We start from the raw sequence: 18,005 nt of genomic DNA on the forward strand, positions 1-18,005 counted from the left end.
TCTATCAATATTTCATATTTATCAAGTACTCCACTACCCAACTAACTTCCACTTTCTCAATTAGTTGCATTTTAGGAAAAAAACTTATTATTTCTCTGTCATTACCATACATCATTTAGAAAAATAAAAATCATTTATTTACAACCAAATTTCATACCTCTCTACCAAGCCTCTCCCCTTGATAAAAGAAACAACACCCTTGTTTTGTTAGGACATCACAAACAACACGATTTTAACGTTTAAAACATTGATTGTTTTCGCCAGAACTTTTATAATAATTTGAATCGCCGCCCCTAAAAAGATATGGATAGCGTAGCGTGTAAACGTTGCGGACGATATCGTGGCTGCACTCTGTCTCATTATATCGAGAGCAATGGCTTCGCCGTATTTCATTTGCCCCTCTGGAGTTGTTCTCACAGGTCGACAATATAATTTGAGAAATGTGCGGCACTCAAATCAATGGGCAATGTGCGGAAGAAAGAGAGAAAGATTGAAAGTTGTTGGGGAGAGGTCCTTCAAACCCAATTCCAATTCAGGGCTGCCAAACATGGCGGACATAATGAAGGTGGCCAGTGCCCAAAACGTGCAGATGCAGGTGAAGTCCTGGGGGCCCTTGTTCGAAGTGAATGCCATCAGTATGGTCACAAAGGAGGAGATTGGAAGAGCAAATGGCTTCATTACCCTTTGGTTTGGAAGGAAAGGGAAGATATTGCACTTGGAGTCTATACGGATGACCAGGCAAGCATTTAAAATGCACAACGCTTCCATCTTCGGGACGGGATTGCTGGTGGGCGCAGTCGCCATACGTCATGGCTTCGATTGCAATTGTAAAACGGCAGAGTTGCTTGCCATCAATGATTCACCCCTTTACCATTCCAAGGTATTTTTCTTAGTTTGTGAATTATGTAAGAAAAACTATAGTGCGAATTTCAATTTACAGGGGAAATAATAAAGAATGTCAATTTACAGGGGAAACAATAAAGAGTTCGAATCTATTTCAGCATATTGAAATAAGCAAAAGAAGAAAATAGTAACCACAAAAATAAATATAGGAGACCAAATTTAGGTGGGAAACCCTTTCGAGAAAAAGCCACCACTAAAAATGCCTGAGTGTTTTCTATGTATTACAGTATTCAATGTTACATACAAACAACAATGGATTTGCACAGGCTCAGATTGCCTTACATCCAACCTCATGTTACACCACTTTGACACTATACCTTTCACCACTTCAGTCCACCATTCCTAAAGAATCCCACAGATATTTACACTGTGCAATTTGTTATGAAATTTGGTTTGTCAACAGTCATATCCAACTGCCATTAGCCCAACTATCAGTCACAACAGAAGATTGTGCCACTACAGACACTACTCTACAGACATCATCGTTCATCATCATGTTGGAACTGGCACTATACCGAAGGCACATACTTGACATCGTACTTGGCACTAGCACCATACCAACCTCATCATACCACTTCACTGTACACGTACTCGGCACTGGCACCATACCAACCTCAGCTTCAGTGTACCATATTTGTTGTTTAGCTTCATTGTCAACTTGGCATACCAGTTGCACCGTACAACAACTGGCTGCACCGTACGACCGTACTTCCTCTCTGGCAGTCTCGTATGGTGGAACCCAACATGATGGACTCACTGTGGTGGCTTCACCATACTTTGTCATATTCCAACAATCTCCCACTTGACAAAGTATGTACTGATATCCACAAAGTTACTTAACATGACAATATCCGTCATTTGAACTTTACCGTGTTCATTTTGATACCTCCAAGGTATACTATATGAATTTAAAATTAACAACATATACAACGCATAACTTACAGTCTCAAACCTCAAACCAATATCTGTCACATATTCACAAAGAAGCTCCCATTGCATAGGTAATGTTTGTCTGGTGTAAATCCATTCAACAATATCGCATAGAAGTGCAACAACAAACATGTAGCATCAAGAACATCAACAATACATCAACCATGTACCATGTCCTCTCAAATCTGTATCAAGTGAATGCCTCTTGGACATCCTACAGAAGCCAACGACCATTTCGACAAACACATCTCTAATCACAAGAGAAAGCAACATCACCTCCATCTCTAAGTATCCATGAACACCTATAATTGATCAATCTATAACAACTCCAATTGCAACATAGCAATATCTTGAAGCATGCAGAAAGTGATCAATATACTCAATACAAAGAAACCATAACAAGATCAATGTAAAGTTCTAACCATGGCCTCACGAACATAAACACGACAACATGATCTAAAAAAATTTAAACCAAAGGGATAATATCCTCCATTTGAACACACCATAACATGTCAAATGAAGACATAATCCACATCTCTATCAAATATTGTGTTGAGCCCTCAAGATGTCAACATCTTTAGTCACATGAAGATAAACATCTCCAAACATTAATTCCACAAATGTGAAAAGATCCTTATCAAGATTTATGACACCTTTCAACACCTACAATACTAATGAAGATCAATCAAAAGTACCTACATCATTGCCAACAACTCCCACTAAACTATGGTGTCGAGTCACACATGGCATCTACATCACTGCCAACAACTCTCATTGAATTGTGGTGTCGAGTCACACATGGCATCTACGTCACTGCCAACAACTCCAATTGTTCGGTGGTGTCAAGTCACACATGGCATCGTGACAAACATCTTCCACATGAAGATTGAATTAATCTAACTAGTTATCATTTGATGATCGATTAACCAAAGCAACATTGCCAATATCTTCATCATCACTCTAAGTAGACTCTGAATCACTAGAACCCTTCTTCTTCTTCTCTTTGCAATCCTTTCAGGTATGACCAGTCTGCCCGCAATTCCAACGCTTCACTTTGGACTTCTTTCCAAAATACTTAAACTTCATGTCCTTGCTTTTGTCCATCGATCTATCTCATACATCAAGAGACTCTTTAGCCACCTCAAAAGATTTCCTCTGCATCTCCTCTGACAGAAGTGCAGCAATTACTTAATCCATTTTAAAGTGGGTGGTAGTACTTCCAATGGCCATCACAAGGTGATTCCCTGAATCAAACGTGACCATATACAACCTGTAACATATAGTTTCAAACCTCAAACCAATATCTGCCACATCCACGAAGAAGCTCCCACTGCATAGGTAATGTTTGTTTGATGTGAATCCACTCAACATCACATAGAAGTGCAACAACAAACTTGTAGCATCAAGAACATCACTAATACACCAACCATGTACCATGTCCTCTCAAGTCCGTATCAAGTGAATGCCTCTCGGACTTCTTGTTGAAGCCACTGATCGTTCCAACAAACTCATCTCTAATCACAAGAGAAAGCAACATCATTTCCGTCTCTAAGTATCCCTGAGCACCTATAATTGATCAATCTATACCGACTCCAGTTGCAACATAGCAATGTCCCAAAGCATCCAAAAAGTGATCAATATACTCAATACAAAGAAACCATAACAAGATCAATGTCAAAGTTCTAACCATGGCCTCAAGAACATAAACATGACAATATGATCTAAAAACATCTCAACAAAAGAGACATCATTCTCCATTTGAACGTATGATAACATGACAAATGAAAACACAATCCACACTTCTATCAAAGACCCTGTTGAGCCGTCAAGGTGTCAACGTCTTCAGTGCCATGAAGATAAACATCTCCAAACAATAATTGAACAAATGTGAAAAGATCTTTATCAAGATTTATGACACCTTTCAACACTTGCAATACTAATGAAGATTAATTAGAAGTACCTATATCACTACCAACAACTCCCACTGAATTGTGATGTCGAGTTACACATGACATCTACATTATTGCCAACAACCCCTACTGAACTGTGGTGTCGAGTTACACGTGGCATCTACATCACTGCCAACAACTCCAACTGTACAGTGGTGTCAAGTCACACATGGCATTGTGACAAACATCTTCCACATGGAGATTGAATTAATCTAACTAGTCATCATCAGATGATCAATTAACCAAAGCAATATTGCTAGCATATTCATCGTTGCTCTAAGAAGACTCTGAATTGCTAGAACTCTTCATTTTTTTCTTCTTCTCTTTGCAATCCTTTCAGATATGACCAGTCTACCTGTAATTCCAACACTTGACTTTGGATTTTTTTCTAGAATACTCAAACTTCATGTCCTTGCTTTTGTCCATCAATTTGTCTCGTATAACGAGAGACTCTTTAGCCACCTCAAAAGATTTCCTTCACATCTCCTTCGACAGAAGTGCAACAACTACTAAATCTATTTTAAACTGGGTGGTAGTACTTTTGATGGCCATTACAAGGTGATCCCATGGGTTGTTAAAAAGAAACATGCTACGCTCTTCTTCACCAATGGACACATCAATAGTTGTTAACTATGCAATCACCATATTGAACGTGTTTAGATGATCTACCATAGTCGTTCCTCCGTCCATCTTTAGAGAGTACAACTTCTTTCTCAGGAAGAGCTTGTGTTAATGCATGTAGCTTTGGTTTGACATTATTGTGATCAACTTATATATATGTATATATGTACAACAGTATGATGCACATACTGTTATACATATATGCATACATATTTGTTGTATGTGAACAATGCACAGTGGAAACTGATGATATATATATTTTCCGAGAACATTAAAGGCACGATCAAAACTAATTCTGATATCTTTGATATATTTAGATCACTATCGATCTATCGTTTATATCGGGCCACAGATCTTAATGTTTGGTAATACATTGTTATACTTTGGTTAAGTCCGTAGCAAATCGTGAATGATTAGTTACTTCCGAACAGGTGTGAGGATGAATGTTCATGTCTCCATTCAGAGACATGACCATTCATCCCCACACCCTTCCACTTGATATATATACCGATCTACCCAAGCAAACAAGGCATCAAAATCAATTAATGCATGCACATCAAAGGGTCGAAGAACATTCTAAGTTCAAGAATATTATATTATCTCTGCACTAACTTCTACAGATTCTGAAGCGAATCCATCCTTTGTCAACAGTGATTATACCTACAATAAAATTGTGCATCAATCTGCCATTGAATTGAAATCTAGTAAGAAACTTTACATGGTATCAAAGCTTTGTTAAGGAGAGATCTCATTAAGTTTAAGAGATCAGATTTCACAGTAAATTGCAATCTTTCTTTTCTCTACAACATGACAAACATGTTAAAAGATTCGAACGCAACCTACAAGTGTTGATAACTTCGAATCCTGGAAACTTCTTATAATGATGTTATTAAAAGAAAACAAATTGGAATCTTTTGTAAGAGAGGACAAGGAAGAACCTAAAGATGATCTAGAGAAAACATTATCGATCGAGAATAATGAGAAGGCCATGAAGATAACCATGGATGCTATTTGAGATCACATAGTGCCTATTGTGGCAAAACATGCAACAACATATCGCATGTTTAGAGCTCTTGAAAATGCATTCATAATAAATAACACTGGCAGAAAACTTGCTCTTAAAAGACAGATGAATAATATCAACATGAATAAAGGAGAAACTGTAAATGCTTTCTTCATGAGAATCACAGATTTGAGAGATCAATTATCTGCGGTCAGTTATGAGATTCACAAACAAGAATTATCCCTAATAGCGTTAGGAGGACTTCCAAATTCTTGGGAATCCTTTGTACAAGGTATAAGTGCAAGAGCTAAAATCCCAAAACTAGATTGATTAAGATCTGATTGTCTTCAAGAAGAATCAAGATTAATGATTAAAGGAAAACATAAAATCTTAGATGAAGATGTTCAAGTTCTTATCACCAACTCTTATAAAAAGGGAAAGAAGAAGAACAACAAAAGGAAAATAAACTTTCATGGAAAAGGATAGTCAAAATAGAAGAAAGACTTGTCCAAAATTCAATGTTTTAGATGTGATCAATATGGACATTATGCAATAAATTGTCCTAATCGATCTAAACATCAAGCATCATTTGCCAAATTTGATAAATCAAATGAAGGTCATGAGTTTGAGAAATATGCCTTCTATTTAGCATTGCCCAATCAAATATCAACCAAATCAAACACTTGGATAGTTGATAGCAGATCTTCAAGACACATCAGTGGATATTAGGATAACCTAGAAAGCATGCAAATAGAAATAGATGAAGAAGTTACAATTGGTGATGATTTTGCACATTCCGTTAAAGGAATTGGGACTTGCACGATCAAATTGAAATATGAGAATTCTATTCAGCTTTTTGGAGCTCTTTATGCACCAGGTTTTAAAAGGAATTTAATATCTATATCTGCACTTGAAGATGATGGTTATAGAATTGCAATCATGGAAGGTAAGGTACTAGCTTGGCCTAAGAATTCAACCATAAAGAAGGCTCTACCAATAGGAGTACGACTATTATATGAGCTATGCACTAAGTAAAAATTTTTCACTTGTGCATGAGACTTCAGATTCAAATGAAATATGACATAGAAAATTAGGTCATATCAACTTTTGTGCCCTAACATCTATGGAAAAGTTAGTGACTAGAATGCCCAAATTAAGCCATATTTACAATGAATCATACAAAGGTTGTGCCTTGGGGAAGAACACTAAAAAATCATTTCCTCATAGTTTGAGCAAAACTAAAGATGTGTTGGAACTAGTGCACTCAGACCTATGTGGACCCATGTCCTTGCCATCCATAGGAGGGTTCTATACTGTTTGATATTTGTTGATGATTTTTCAAGGAAGACATGGATACACTTCCTTAAGTGCAGAGAATTTGAAGAGATTCTTTCTAAGTTTAAAGAATTCTTTCTAAGTTTAAAGAATTTAAAACAATCACTGAAAACTCCTCAAGAAAGGAAATTAAAGTTCTAAGAATAGATAATGGCAAAGAGTACACTTCTGAAATGTTCAAAGAGTTCTGCAAACTTGCTGGGGTTAAGAGGGAGTTCACAATCCCCTACAATCCTCAACAAAATGGAGTTGCTGAAAGGAAAAACATAACTATTGTAGAAGCTGCTAGGGCTATGATTTTTTTATCAAAATTTGAGCATGTCATTTTGGGCTGAAGCATCTAATACAACACTCTATATTCAGAATAGATGTCGTCACTCATATTTGGACAATAAGATCCCTGAAGAAGCATTTTCAGGAAAGAACCTAACGTTAGTCATTTAAGGATATTTGGATGTCCTATGTATGTTCATGTACCTAAGGAGAAAAGGACAAAATTAGACCCTGCTGGAAGAAAAGGAATTCTTAATAGTTTTAGTGAAACAACAAAAGGATACAGAGTCTACATACTTGGACAAAAACAAATAGAACTCATCAGAGATTTCATTTTTGAAGAAGATATTGCTTTCAAAAGAGCCAAAACTTCAGATGAACTGAATATAGATGACTTATCTGAAGAAGAGGCTCTTGCTCTTGAGATTCGGAGGGAGTACTCTGAAGAGATTTCAAATGAAGCTGAGATCCTTCCTGAGGCTCAAGAAGAGAGTTTTGATCATTCTAAAAGACCACTTTGGGCAAGGAAAATTATATAGGAAGGAGATGGATTTGCAGCGCCTTCAAGAAAGCAAAAGGCCTAGAAAATTGGCATACAATGCATTCATGTGTGAGACTCCAAACCTTGAACCTTCAAGTGTTTCAGAAGAACTTAAACATCAAGCTTGGAAAGATGCAATGGTGGAAGAATATTAGCCGATACTAAAAAATGATGCTTGGGATATAGTTCCTAGACCTAAAGGAAAATCTGTTGTTTCTTCAAAATGGCTATTCAAAGTTAAGTATGCTATAGATGGTAGCATTGAAAAACATAAAGCTCATTTTGTGGTTAGAGGTTTTTCTCAAAAGGAAGGAATCAACTTTGAAGAAACTTTTGCACTAGTTGCTAGGAATACCTCGGTTAGAGTTGTAATAGCCATTGCAGCAACCAAATGTTGGAAAATCCATCAAATTGATGTAAAAAATGCTTTTCTAAATGGAACAATTGAGGAAGAAGTATACTTAGAACAATCAGAAGGATTTGTGACTCATGATGCTGCCTCTTATGTATGCAAATTGAAGAGGGCTCTATATGGACTCAAACAGGCTCCTCAAGCCTAGTATGAAAGGATTGATAAATACATTCTAAGTCTTGGATTCACCAAGAATGTGGCTGATCCAAATCTTTACTTTAAGGTAACTAAAGGTGATATGCTAATTCTAATTCTTTATGTTGATGGTCTTTTGATTACAGGGGAAGAACATCTCATTAATCAGTATAAGAAAGATTTGGCTTCTGAATTTGAAATGAAGGACTTAGGAATTCTTCGTTACTTTCTTGGTTTGGAATTGCGTCAGATGTCTAGGAATATCTTTCTGCATCAAAAGAAGTATACTGTTGATATTTTGAAAAGATTTGGAATTTGGGATTGTCGATCTATGTCAACAGCTATGGAAACCAACTTACACAAGCTAAAGCAAGGAAGTGATGAATCCAGAGTAGTTGATCCCACTTTATATAGATAGATAATTGGGTCCCTGATGTATCTTGTAAATACTCGACTTGATATCTGCTATGCTGTGAATGCATTAAGTCAGTTCATGTGTGAACCTTGTGAGATTTATCTTGTTGCTTTGAAGCATATATTAAGGTATCTCTAAGGTACTATTGGGTATGAACTTAAATATGAGAATACCAGCTTGGAGTTACATGGATATACTGATTTTGATTGGACTGGAAGTGTAAAAGACCAAAAAAGCACATCAAGAGGTTGTTTTAGCTTAGGATCAACTATGATCTCTTGGATCTGCAGAAAACAAGCTTTAGTTGCTCAGAGTTCTACTGAGGTAGAGTATATTATAGCAGCAATGGGAGCTAGAGAAGCAGCATGGCTTCGGAAGTTGCTTTCTAACTTGTTTTGTGAGCCTATGAAACCTACCACTATTCATTATGATAACCAAAGTTGTATCAAGTTCTCTGTGAATCCGATATTTCATAATAGATCTAAGCATATAGAAATTCCTTACCACTATGTAAGAGACATGGTGGAAAGAAGAGCTATTCAGTTGTAATATATTAATAGAGGTGATCAAACAGCTGACATTCTCACCAAGGCTCTTCCTAAAGTGAAGGTTGATCATTTCAGAAAGAAAATTGGTATGGTTGAAATGTAAGTTTATGAGATTGAGTCTCAACTTTGTAAATTTGTATTATTTTAATAAAGATGTTTAAAGTCTAAACTCTTTTGTCATATGTGTGACTCTATGACTTATGGGCCTACCCTGTGTACATTATTAAAAGGTGACAATCTTTTATAATGGAATGTCGATTCTAATAATATAAGGTTACGACATTATAATTATTAGATTACTATCATGATGAATATCATGTGACTTGATATTTGTGAAAAAATCATGATGGTTAAAAGAGCATGTTAATAGATATCATGTGACTTGATATCTGTTGAAGACCAATATGCTCAAATTCACAGTGGATATTATGTGACATAATATCTATGGATATACCATGAACTTTATGGTGGATGTTATGAGACTTGATATCTGTATACACACCATAACTAGAAAGAATATCATGAGACTTGATTTTCTTAAATATATCTAGAGGATATTACTTTTCAAATAAGGAGAACTTATACATATGCACTTTGTCTTCCTTAGACATGACCATTCATCCCCACACCCTTCCACTTGATATATATACCAATCTGCTTGAGTAAAAAAGACATCAAAATCTATTAATGCACGCACATCAAAGGGTCGAAGAACATTCTGAGTTCAAGAATATTATATTATCTCTGCACTAACTTCTACAGATTCTGAAGCCAATCCATCCTTTGTCAACAGTGATTACACTTGCAATAAAATTGTGCATCAATTTGCCATTGAATTAAAATCTGGTAAGAAACTTTACAACTTGCTCACCAAGGATTTTCTTTGATAAATATCTCCCAACTTCTTCCACTAAAAACATGCAGTTTTCTCTTCATGGACATCCAATTGAACAAAATCTGCAAGGTTCAACCTTATCAGCCGTCTAGTCTTTCAATCTGCAAGATTCCAATCTTTCGACTTCATGCTTGAAGGCTTGTTGCTAGACACAATAGTCCACAAATCTCGATCAACTAGCATATCTTCAACTTTCCACAACTCTAAATTTGCACCATTGAACTTTTCAATGTCTATTCTCTTTGATATACCCACCATCTCAACTTGTAGCTGAACACTTTGCAAACTCCCACTAGAACCAAATTAACACAAACAATCAATCCTACCCAATAAGGATAACAAGAAACTGGTCTGTCTTTGATACCACTTGTAAGGAAAGCTAAAGTGCGGAAATGCCTTCCTAATGCCACTTTACAATGGAAATAATAAAGAGTTCACAACATATTGAGATAAGCAAAAGAATAAAAAATAACAGTGTAACACGGGGACTCACACCACCCTCCCAAACCTTGAAGTACCCGTCCCCGAGACGTCCCCCCACTAGGTACCTGAGTACCCAAGTACCCCCACCTCTGCCATTCCCCAACCATGCAAGCATTGGGATTTTTTTTTTGAATGTTACTATTGGGTATGTAATATGTTACTATGTTGAATGTTCAATGGTTCTAGTTCATTTTGCAATTTTGCTACGTTCAAGTATTTTAATTTGGTATGTTCTATTGAAACATTATTTCATAACTAGCATTTCATGTTCTATATCTATGTTCCCTAGGGACACCTACCCGGCCTAAAACCAAGAGTTTCGGAAATGGGGACGTCTCGGGAATGGGGAGACGGGTATGGGACGTCCCCAAAAAAGGAAAATTAGCAGGGGACGCCCCCAAAACTTGGGGATGGCTAGGAAAAAAAGGCCGTCCCCAGTACAGAAATGGGACACCTAGATGTCCCCCAACCGTACCAGGTATGGCCAGCCATCCCCAAATGTTTTTTTTGTTTTTATTTTTTTATTAACAAAAAATGTATGCAAAAAAATTCAAAAGTGAATTTAAAAAATGATTTTAAGGCTCCTTACTAGGTTGCCAAGGTGGGCTCCACCCCTCCAAATGCTGTAGAGGTAGAATAGGAGCAACAGTCTGTTTCATATTTCTATGTTATATTTTTTTATGTTAAACATGAACATGATTATGATACATTGATACTTATTACTTTATGGCAGCCCTCTAGCCTTTGGGCGTATAGCTTTAGGCATATTTAGATTTAGATTTTCAGATTTATCATGTTTATCATTATGATATTGTTCACTAATACTGATATGCATTTTGACATTTGAGTACTAAAATCGGATATTATTTTCTAGATGGCATTCAATTGTTGTATGTTATGGTTCTATAATGTTTAAATGACATGCTTTGTGCTTAGTTTCATATGAATGACATGTATATTTGCAAATTTCAATGTATATTTTAAAATTTCCCTATATATAGCCGTCTAGGTTTGCCATCCCCCCCCCGTTCTCAAAATCGCCAAAAAAATTTGCTGTCCCAAAAACTGGTCCAATTGTCCCCTGCCGTCCCCATACCAGAAACTCGGTGGAACATAGTTCTATATGTATACTATACAATACCCCTCCTTGCCTTGTCCTCCCCTTGGCGCCATCCCTTGGCCGTTCCCTTGCTGTCTCAAAAATGAGGCCCATTTCCCCCTCGTCCCAGAAACTCGTCTCGGCATTTCGACGTACCCTAGTACCAATGTAACACTGGAAAATAACAAGCACATAAAATAAATACACAAGACCAAATTTATGTGGGAAACCCTTTTGGGAAAAACCCACCACAGAAAAAGCGTTAAGTGTCTTCTTTGTATTACAGTAACCAATGTTACATACAAACAACAATGGATTTGTACCAGCTCAAATTGCTTTACAATCAACCTGATGTTTCACCACTTTGACACTACCTTTCTCCAGTTCAGCCTACCATTCCTCACGAATCCCGTAGACATTTATACTCTACAATTCGTTATGGAACTTGGTTTGTCAACCGTCACATTATAGAATGATCTACCAACGTTCATTAGCCCAACTGTCGATCACAACAAAATTGTGTGCTATTGCAAACACTGCTCTACAAACATCACCATTCATCATATCATCAAAACTGGCAGAGTACTGAAGGCACATACTTGACATTGTACTTGACACTAGCACCATACCAGCCTCATCGTACCACTTCACTGTACTGTCTTTGTTGTACTTGTACTCCTACTTGGTAATGGCACCATACCGCCCTCAACTTCAGTGCACCATATTTTTCATACTGCTTCCTTGTCAGCCTGGCATACCGGTTGCACCGTATATCAACTGTCTGTGGCTGTCTTGTCGAGTGGAACCCAGTTTGATGGACTCATTGTACAGTGAGCTCACCTTACTTTGTCATATTCCTGCAAATTATAGGTTATGCCCATCTCTAGGGTACCATAGTAATTGGGGAAGACATTATGTTAGAGCTATTGTGGAGATAGTTATAGGCATCTCCTAGCTGCTATCCTCATTTCTATGGCCATTCTCTGGGTGCCATAGAAATTGGGAAAATGGTTATTATCATCACTTGGCTGTCATGTCCATATAGGGATATAATAAAGAGTTATCCCTTGATGCCATAGTATTGGAGAATCAGTTAAGTACCATGGCTATCCCCCTGATGCCTTGATTAGTGGCAATATGGTGGTGGGTCACAGCTATACCATTGGTGCCATGTTATTGAGGAGATGATTACAGCCATCATTAAGGCCATTTCCTTATTGCCACTGTTGTGTGTAAACCTTTTTTAACTTAGGTTTGAACTATAACCCTTAGGCTTGTATGGTACTTGTTTAGACAACTTGAAATACAAACTGGTCTGATATTAGATTGTGGGTTTTCTGTTTGTAAATATATATTTTTATTACGGTTCTCAATTCACTCCTATCCATCCCATGCATTATTTGTATTGTCTTTGTTTTTCCTAAATATTGTACCTGAGATATATAATGACCTTAGTAATGGTTCTGACAAAAAAATATTCGTGATATTGCTATCAGGATTTAACTGTGTAGTTTTTGAGTGAAATTCATTGACCCATGTTTCATGAGTAGTAATTTTCACATATCCATCTCTCATGAGAATAAATAGAACAGGTAACACTTATTGGATCTAGGTGATGCTCACAGAGGTGAATCACTGCGACTTTTCGGGAGGTCACCCATCCTAGTACTACTCCAGCTTGAGGGCACTTGACTACACAGTTTCCTCCATGGTTAAACCCACTCTGCTTGCAACTCCATTTGCAAAACCTTCACTAAGTGTTGTGCCTTATGAACCATTCATTAGAAAGGCCCTTAAGCTCATCAATTGAAAATTAGGAGATATTTTCCTCAGCAAGTCGAATTGTGATATTGCTCTCAGGATTTAACTATGTAGTTTTCAAGTCAAACTCATTGACCCATGTTTCATGAGTAGTGATTCACATGAATCCATTTCTAATGAGAATAAATGGGACACTTAGCACTCATTGGATCAAGGTGATGCTCATAGAGGTGAAGCACTTGGACTTCCCAGGAGGTCACCCATTATCTAGTCCTTACCCTGAATTGGATCACTCTCTCATTGTTTGCCATACTGCCATTAGAGATATCAAAGTTCTGTCAATGTGACAAGTATTTCACTCATAGGTATGAATTTTTATAATCGTGGTGGGGAGGACTTCTTATTATGTTAAGGCAGCTAGGTGAAACATGTAAGCCAATCCCTGTGTTTTGATCTTTTGGGTTCTTCTTGTTAGATGTCATACGCAGGTTCACAGGGATAATACATCTTCATCTAAATGGCAGCAGACCAGTCAGACAATGTCATCATGCCAGGACTGCAATGACCACTCCTGACTTGGTTTGTTAGCTCCAGGGGACTGACTGTATGCGGTGAGAATACCCTCCCTATGACCATTTTACTGTTTGAGATGGTATTATTGGCCTCTTCTCTTCTTTGAGCAGAGATTTTTCGTTATGTAGGTTAGCTTTGCTTCAGTATTATAACTGGATGCATTTTTTGAGTCCTTTGGTGCTGTATGGGAAAGTAGGAGAGTCTTCATTTATGCTTTCAAAAATTGCAATACTACAAGCTACATTCAGATCTAATGTCCTTGATTACACAGTTTTAACAGCTCTTCCACCACTAATGATGAGTATTAGGGTTTCATTGATTTTGGAAACGACTTCTTGAATGTTCACAAGTTAAGTTTATTGCAGTCGAGTTTTATCTTGTTGAATTTTCTGTTGTAGTAATGTAGAATACAGCAATTCTTCACAATACCTACACATGTAGGGAAAAATGCTAAGTTACCATATTCGCCCCCCAGCATGCAAATTTGACATCCGATTCGTAGGTAATTCGAAGTTGGTTCTGGTGCTTGTCAAATTTGTCATTTGTCTGATGAATTCCCTGCAAATTCTTTTATTTGAACCGTGGATGAATTTGGGCAAATGTTGAGCAGATCTTGTAGTTGACTGAAGAACCCAGGAGGAATTTGGAGTGAATTTGGGCATGCAAACAAAAAAGTTGACTTTTTAATGTTTTATTGTTTTGAAAAGGTGTTTTTTTTGGTTTAAATATAATTTGATTTATCATCCAACCGACCCAACCCTAAAACACGCCCGCACCTCACAGAGTGCTGTATGAACTTATTTGCTGCAGCATAATTTTATATATATATTAAAAAAAATAAAAAAATCTTGTATGGACAAACCCAAAACAAACCCGAACCCAGCCCCCCCAAAAATTGATCGAATTTCAAACCGGCAACTTAGGAAAAATGTGTTAAATAATACACTCCCAACATTGCTGTTACTAATGCTGTTTGCCCCGCCCAGTTCTCTCTCTCTAGTGGATTGGTCTAGTATTGAATAAATAACAGTTGAGTACTGAATAGGATCCTAATTTCAAATGGAACAAATGAGAGCAACTGTTACATTAATCTCTGCATCTGTCAACTTGGGAAGCTTGACATATATACATGGATTACCTTTGATTTTGCCACAGCTTGTAAGATTTTACACAAGAATGGGATTCAAGGCAGTGCATGAAGTTAAAGGATCATCGCTTGCTGACATAATACACATGTTAGCATGGGGAGGAACAGGGACACGAATGGATGCGGATATTGAGGAATTATTGACAAAGTGGTCGTCTAAGTTCAGGCCTTATATTTCAGGTAATTGATTTCAGTTATGAAGTTTATTAAAATTGTTCAGCATTATCATATTGGCACTTTTTGAGGAAGCCATACCAAGCCCTAGATTTATTGAAGAGATCATATTTGGATTTTTTTAAATTTTACTTTTTCAGTTTGGTCGAATGTTAAATCCTATGAATATCTTCTGTTAAATGAAATTGGAATTTGAACTTCTGTGTTGATGGCAGATTTGGATGTGTAGGGGTTGACCGACTTTTCGAATTGAAAGTTTAGTAGTGAGTTTTTTCTTGGGGAGTGAAGAGTGCTCTGTTGAGGTGCTGCATATGGCTTGTCCGCTGCATAAATTAGACACACCAAATCTGCAAACCATTGGTAATAACCTTGATCGTATCGCTGTCCATATTTTTTGTTTCATAGGTATAGAGTTCAGAAATTGAGAACTTTTAAACTAATGGTCTGTTGGTTTGATTTTGTTTCTTTGGAGAGATTTGCTATATTAGTTTTGGCATGGCTGCAGTTTGAAAATGAAGTTGCGAGTACTACAAGAATGTGGATTGCTTGTGGTGAGTACAGTGCTAATGGAGTCAAATTTCTTAAAAAGACAAGGCTTGGATAAGAATCATGTACCTACTAAATAGCTATATACCTGGCTGTTAATGCCCGGGGGAGTTTAAAAATACAGTGGCACCCTTTTTGTACCCATGATTCAGATCTGAAAAATAATATTGAGAAACTTTTAAAGGGGATTCAATCCATCCGGGTCACTTTTTTTATGTTCCCAATCTAACTTTCATATGAAAAATTATGTATATACTTTGTTGATAAATATATATAGTTTTAGAGATGTATAGTACTCTTTAAACAGGAAACAGTACATTGCCCGCTTAAGCACATTGAAAGCATTACTAGCATTAGAAAAACATTATAAAAAATGGCTCATATTTTTTAGTGATACATTGTTTGGTTAAGCACATCTTGTTGTTAACTTGGTGGTCAGCACTGTGATATGGCTTAACTGCTTTCTATTGATCAGGTTAAATCTGACATTTGCATCGGACATTGATAGTTTGAGCTTTTGGTGCAACAACAAATGATTCCAACAAATTGGTATCAGAGTCTTGGGTCATGGGTTTGAGCCTCCCTTCAGTAGGTGCCGAAGGCTCAGTCGGTGCTGAGGGGAAGACTGTTGTTGATTCTGTGGTCAGGACCTCCATGGATCAGGTTAAATCTGACATTGACAATTCGAGCTTTTGATGCAACAGAAAATGATTCTAACACATCCAGTGCATAACTTGCATAATAAAAATTAAAATCATTATAAATCCTGGCTCATGTTTCTGTAAAGCTTTCTGCATTGCCCTAATCAGCCCATTCAAAACTATCTGCTATTTCCCTATAAAATGGTTATCAGATGTGGTTTTATCCTTTGCTAATCAAAATTGGTTGATTATATAGTAGCATCTATATGTGGACCATCAGTAGCTTCTCCTAAAAGCTATGGCACATACCAAGAGATGAAATATTGAACAGCAACAATATGTGAAAATTATTGGGAGCTAGTTATTACGAGCATCCAGAAACAACCAAGCTCATTAATCTAATCAGTGTAGGGGTTTGAGATATTACATATAGCACAGTTCAAAAAATAGCTAATGATTGGAGGATTAATTAGTTCTTGTGGTCAGACGAGGTTTTGAAGGCCTTAATTTGGGCTTGGAGTAAGGTCAATCCCTCCCTATAATGTTGTAGGATAAATGCTAAGGGTGTTGCCACTTGACACTAAGAGGGGTGCCGCCACTTGATCCTGCTTGGGGGGCGGAGGAGCACTACTCCTCAATCACCCATAAATGTTGTGAAGCAAACTGTTTCTCAACCTCACTGGGGACCCTGCCCCCAAACTTCTATGAGTGGTGCTGCCCCTCAACTTTATCTGTGGCTGCCACTGCAAGATCTCACTCTGTTATTTTAAGAAACAAACTATTAAAAAACAGTTGGTCCGTGCTTTCCATGGATGGAATTCATAAAATATTAATATGGATATATAATTTATAATCATGTCACTGGGATGTGAGTTGGGCACATTTTTATGAATGACCTTTGCAAATTCATTTTTATACATGTTTTTGATTTAGAATGTCACTATGGTTAAAAATAGGTTATGGTATCATTGCATGTTCATCATCCCTTTCGCATGTCACATTAGCTGATTCATTTGTCTGTTCATTTTAAGCTTCATATACACACTTCCAAGTTGTATTTGTCTGGTTTTTGATTTAGAATGTCACTATGGTTAAAAAAGGTTATGGTATCATTGCATGTTCATCATCCCTATCGCATGTCATGTTAGCTGATTCATTTGTCTGTTCATTTTAAGCTTCATATACACACTTCCAAGTTGTATTTGTCTGTTCTACTACTGGCCAAGGCATAAATTTCTTTAGAAAGCTATTGTGAGGCTATTAATAGTACTTACGTATAAATGAGATTCAGTTTCATGCTTTCTCACCCATGTCATAGAATATAGTCCAGTTTCAATTACTGTTATTATGATGACATCCAAGAATAGGATTCTACAACCAATTTTGAAACTCCCAATATTTATTCCTCTTAAAGTTTAAGAGGGATTCTTCTCCAACCCAACATTGAGAATGCTGTTTCGTTACTGCCTTCATTGCAACTTTGAACCAAATTTCTGCTTTAACACTGATTGAAATAATATTTACATCAGCTCGGAGGCTAGATGTCTGCATCAGTAGAATATGTAATTGATTAAATTTCTATCATAATTTATCTAGATTAGACAGCTAACATACTGCTGAC

The 18,005-nt window shown here is 36.9% G+C and overlaps 1 protein-coding gene across 15 annotated transcripts; it reads left to right on the plus strand.

The window, feature by feature from the left end:
* The first annotated feature begins 289 nt into the window (after positions 1–289).
* On the plus strand, positions 290–17,266 carry LOC149566474 (uncharacterized). 15 transcript variants are annotated; one of them, XR_016362196.1, is made up of 5 exons: positions 290–880; positions 15,032–15,203; positions 15,427–15,557; positions 15,670–15,748; positions 16,219–17,266. XR_016362196.1 is itself a non-coding variant. In XM_089819800.1 (3 exons), the coding sequence occupies exons 1-3, from the start codon at positions 374–376 to the stop codon at positions 15,424–15,426; spliced, it is 693 nt and encodes a 230-aa protein (XP_089675926.1). In that variant the 5' UTR covers positions 290–373; the 3' UTR covers positions 15,427–16,029. The 15 variants fall into 15 exon arrangements, 2 of the variants coding, with proteins under 2 accessions (XP_089675926.1, XP_089675925.1); XR_016362199.1 differs by having other exon boundaries at positions 15,686–15,748; XR_016362197.1 differs by having other exon boundaries at positions 15,703–15,808.
* The last annotated feature ends 739 nt before the right edge of the window (positions 17,267–18,005 follow it).

Source organism: Cupressus sempervirens, chromosome 3, assembly GCF_028749045.1.
Source record: "Cupressus sempervirens isolate cs-2001-9-10 chromosome 3, ASM2874904v1, whole genome shotgun sequence".
NCBI lineage: Eukaryota > Viridiplantae > Streptophyta > Pinopsida > Cupressales > Cupressaceae > Cupressus > Cupressus sempervirens.

What these genes read in the sequence shown, in the direction of transcription:
- LOC149566474 (XM_089819799.1), top strand. Translation starts at nt 374, where the DNA reads ATGGCTTCGCCGTATTTCATTTGCCCCTCTGGAGTTGTTCTCACAGGT. An exon ending in CACCCCTTTACCATTCCAAG is followed by an intron (nt 881 to 15,031) that starts GTATTTTTCTTA and finishes ATTTTGCCACAG; the next exon opens with CTTGTAAGATTTTACACAAG. An exon ending in GTTCAGGCCTTATATTTCAG is followed by an intron (nt 15,204 to 15,426) that starts GTAATTGATTTC and finishes TTGGATGTGTAG; the next exon opens with GGGTTGACCGACTTTTCGAA.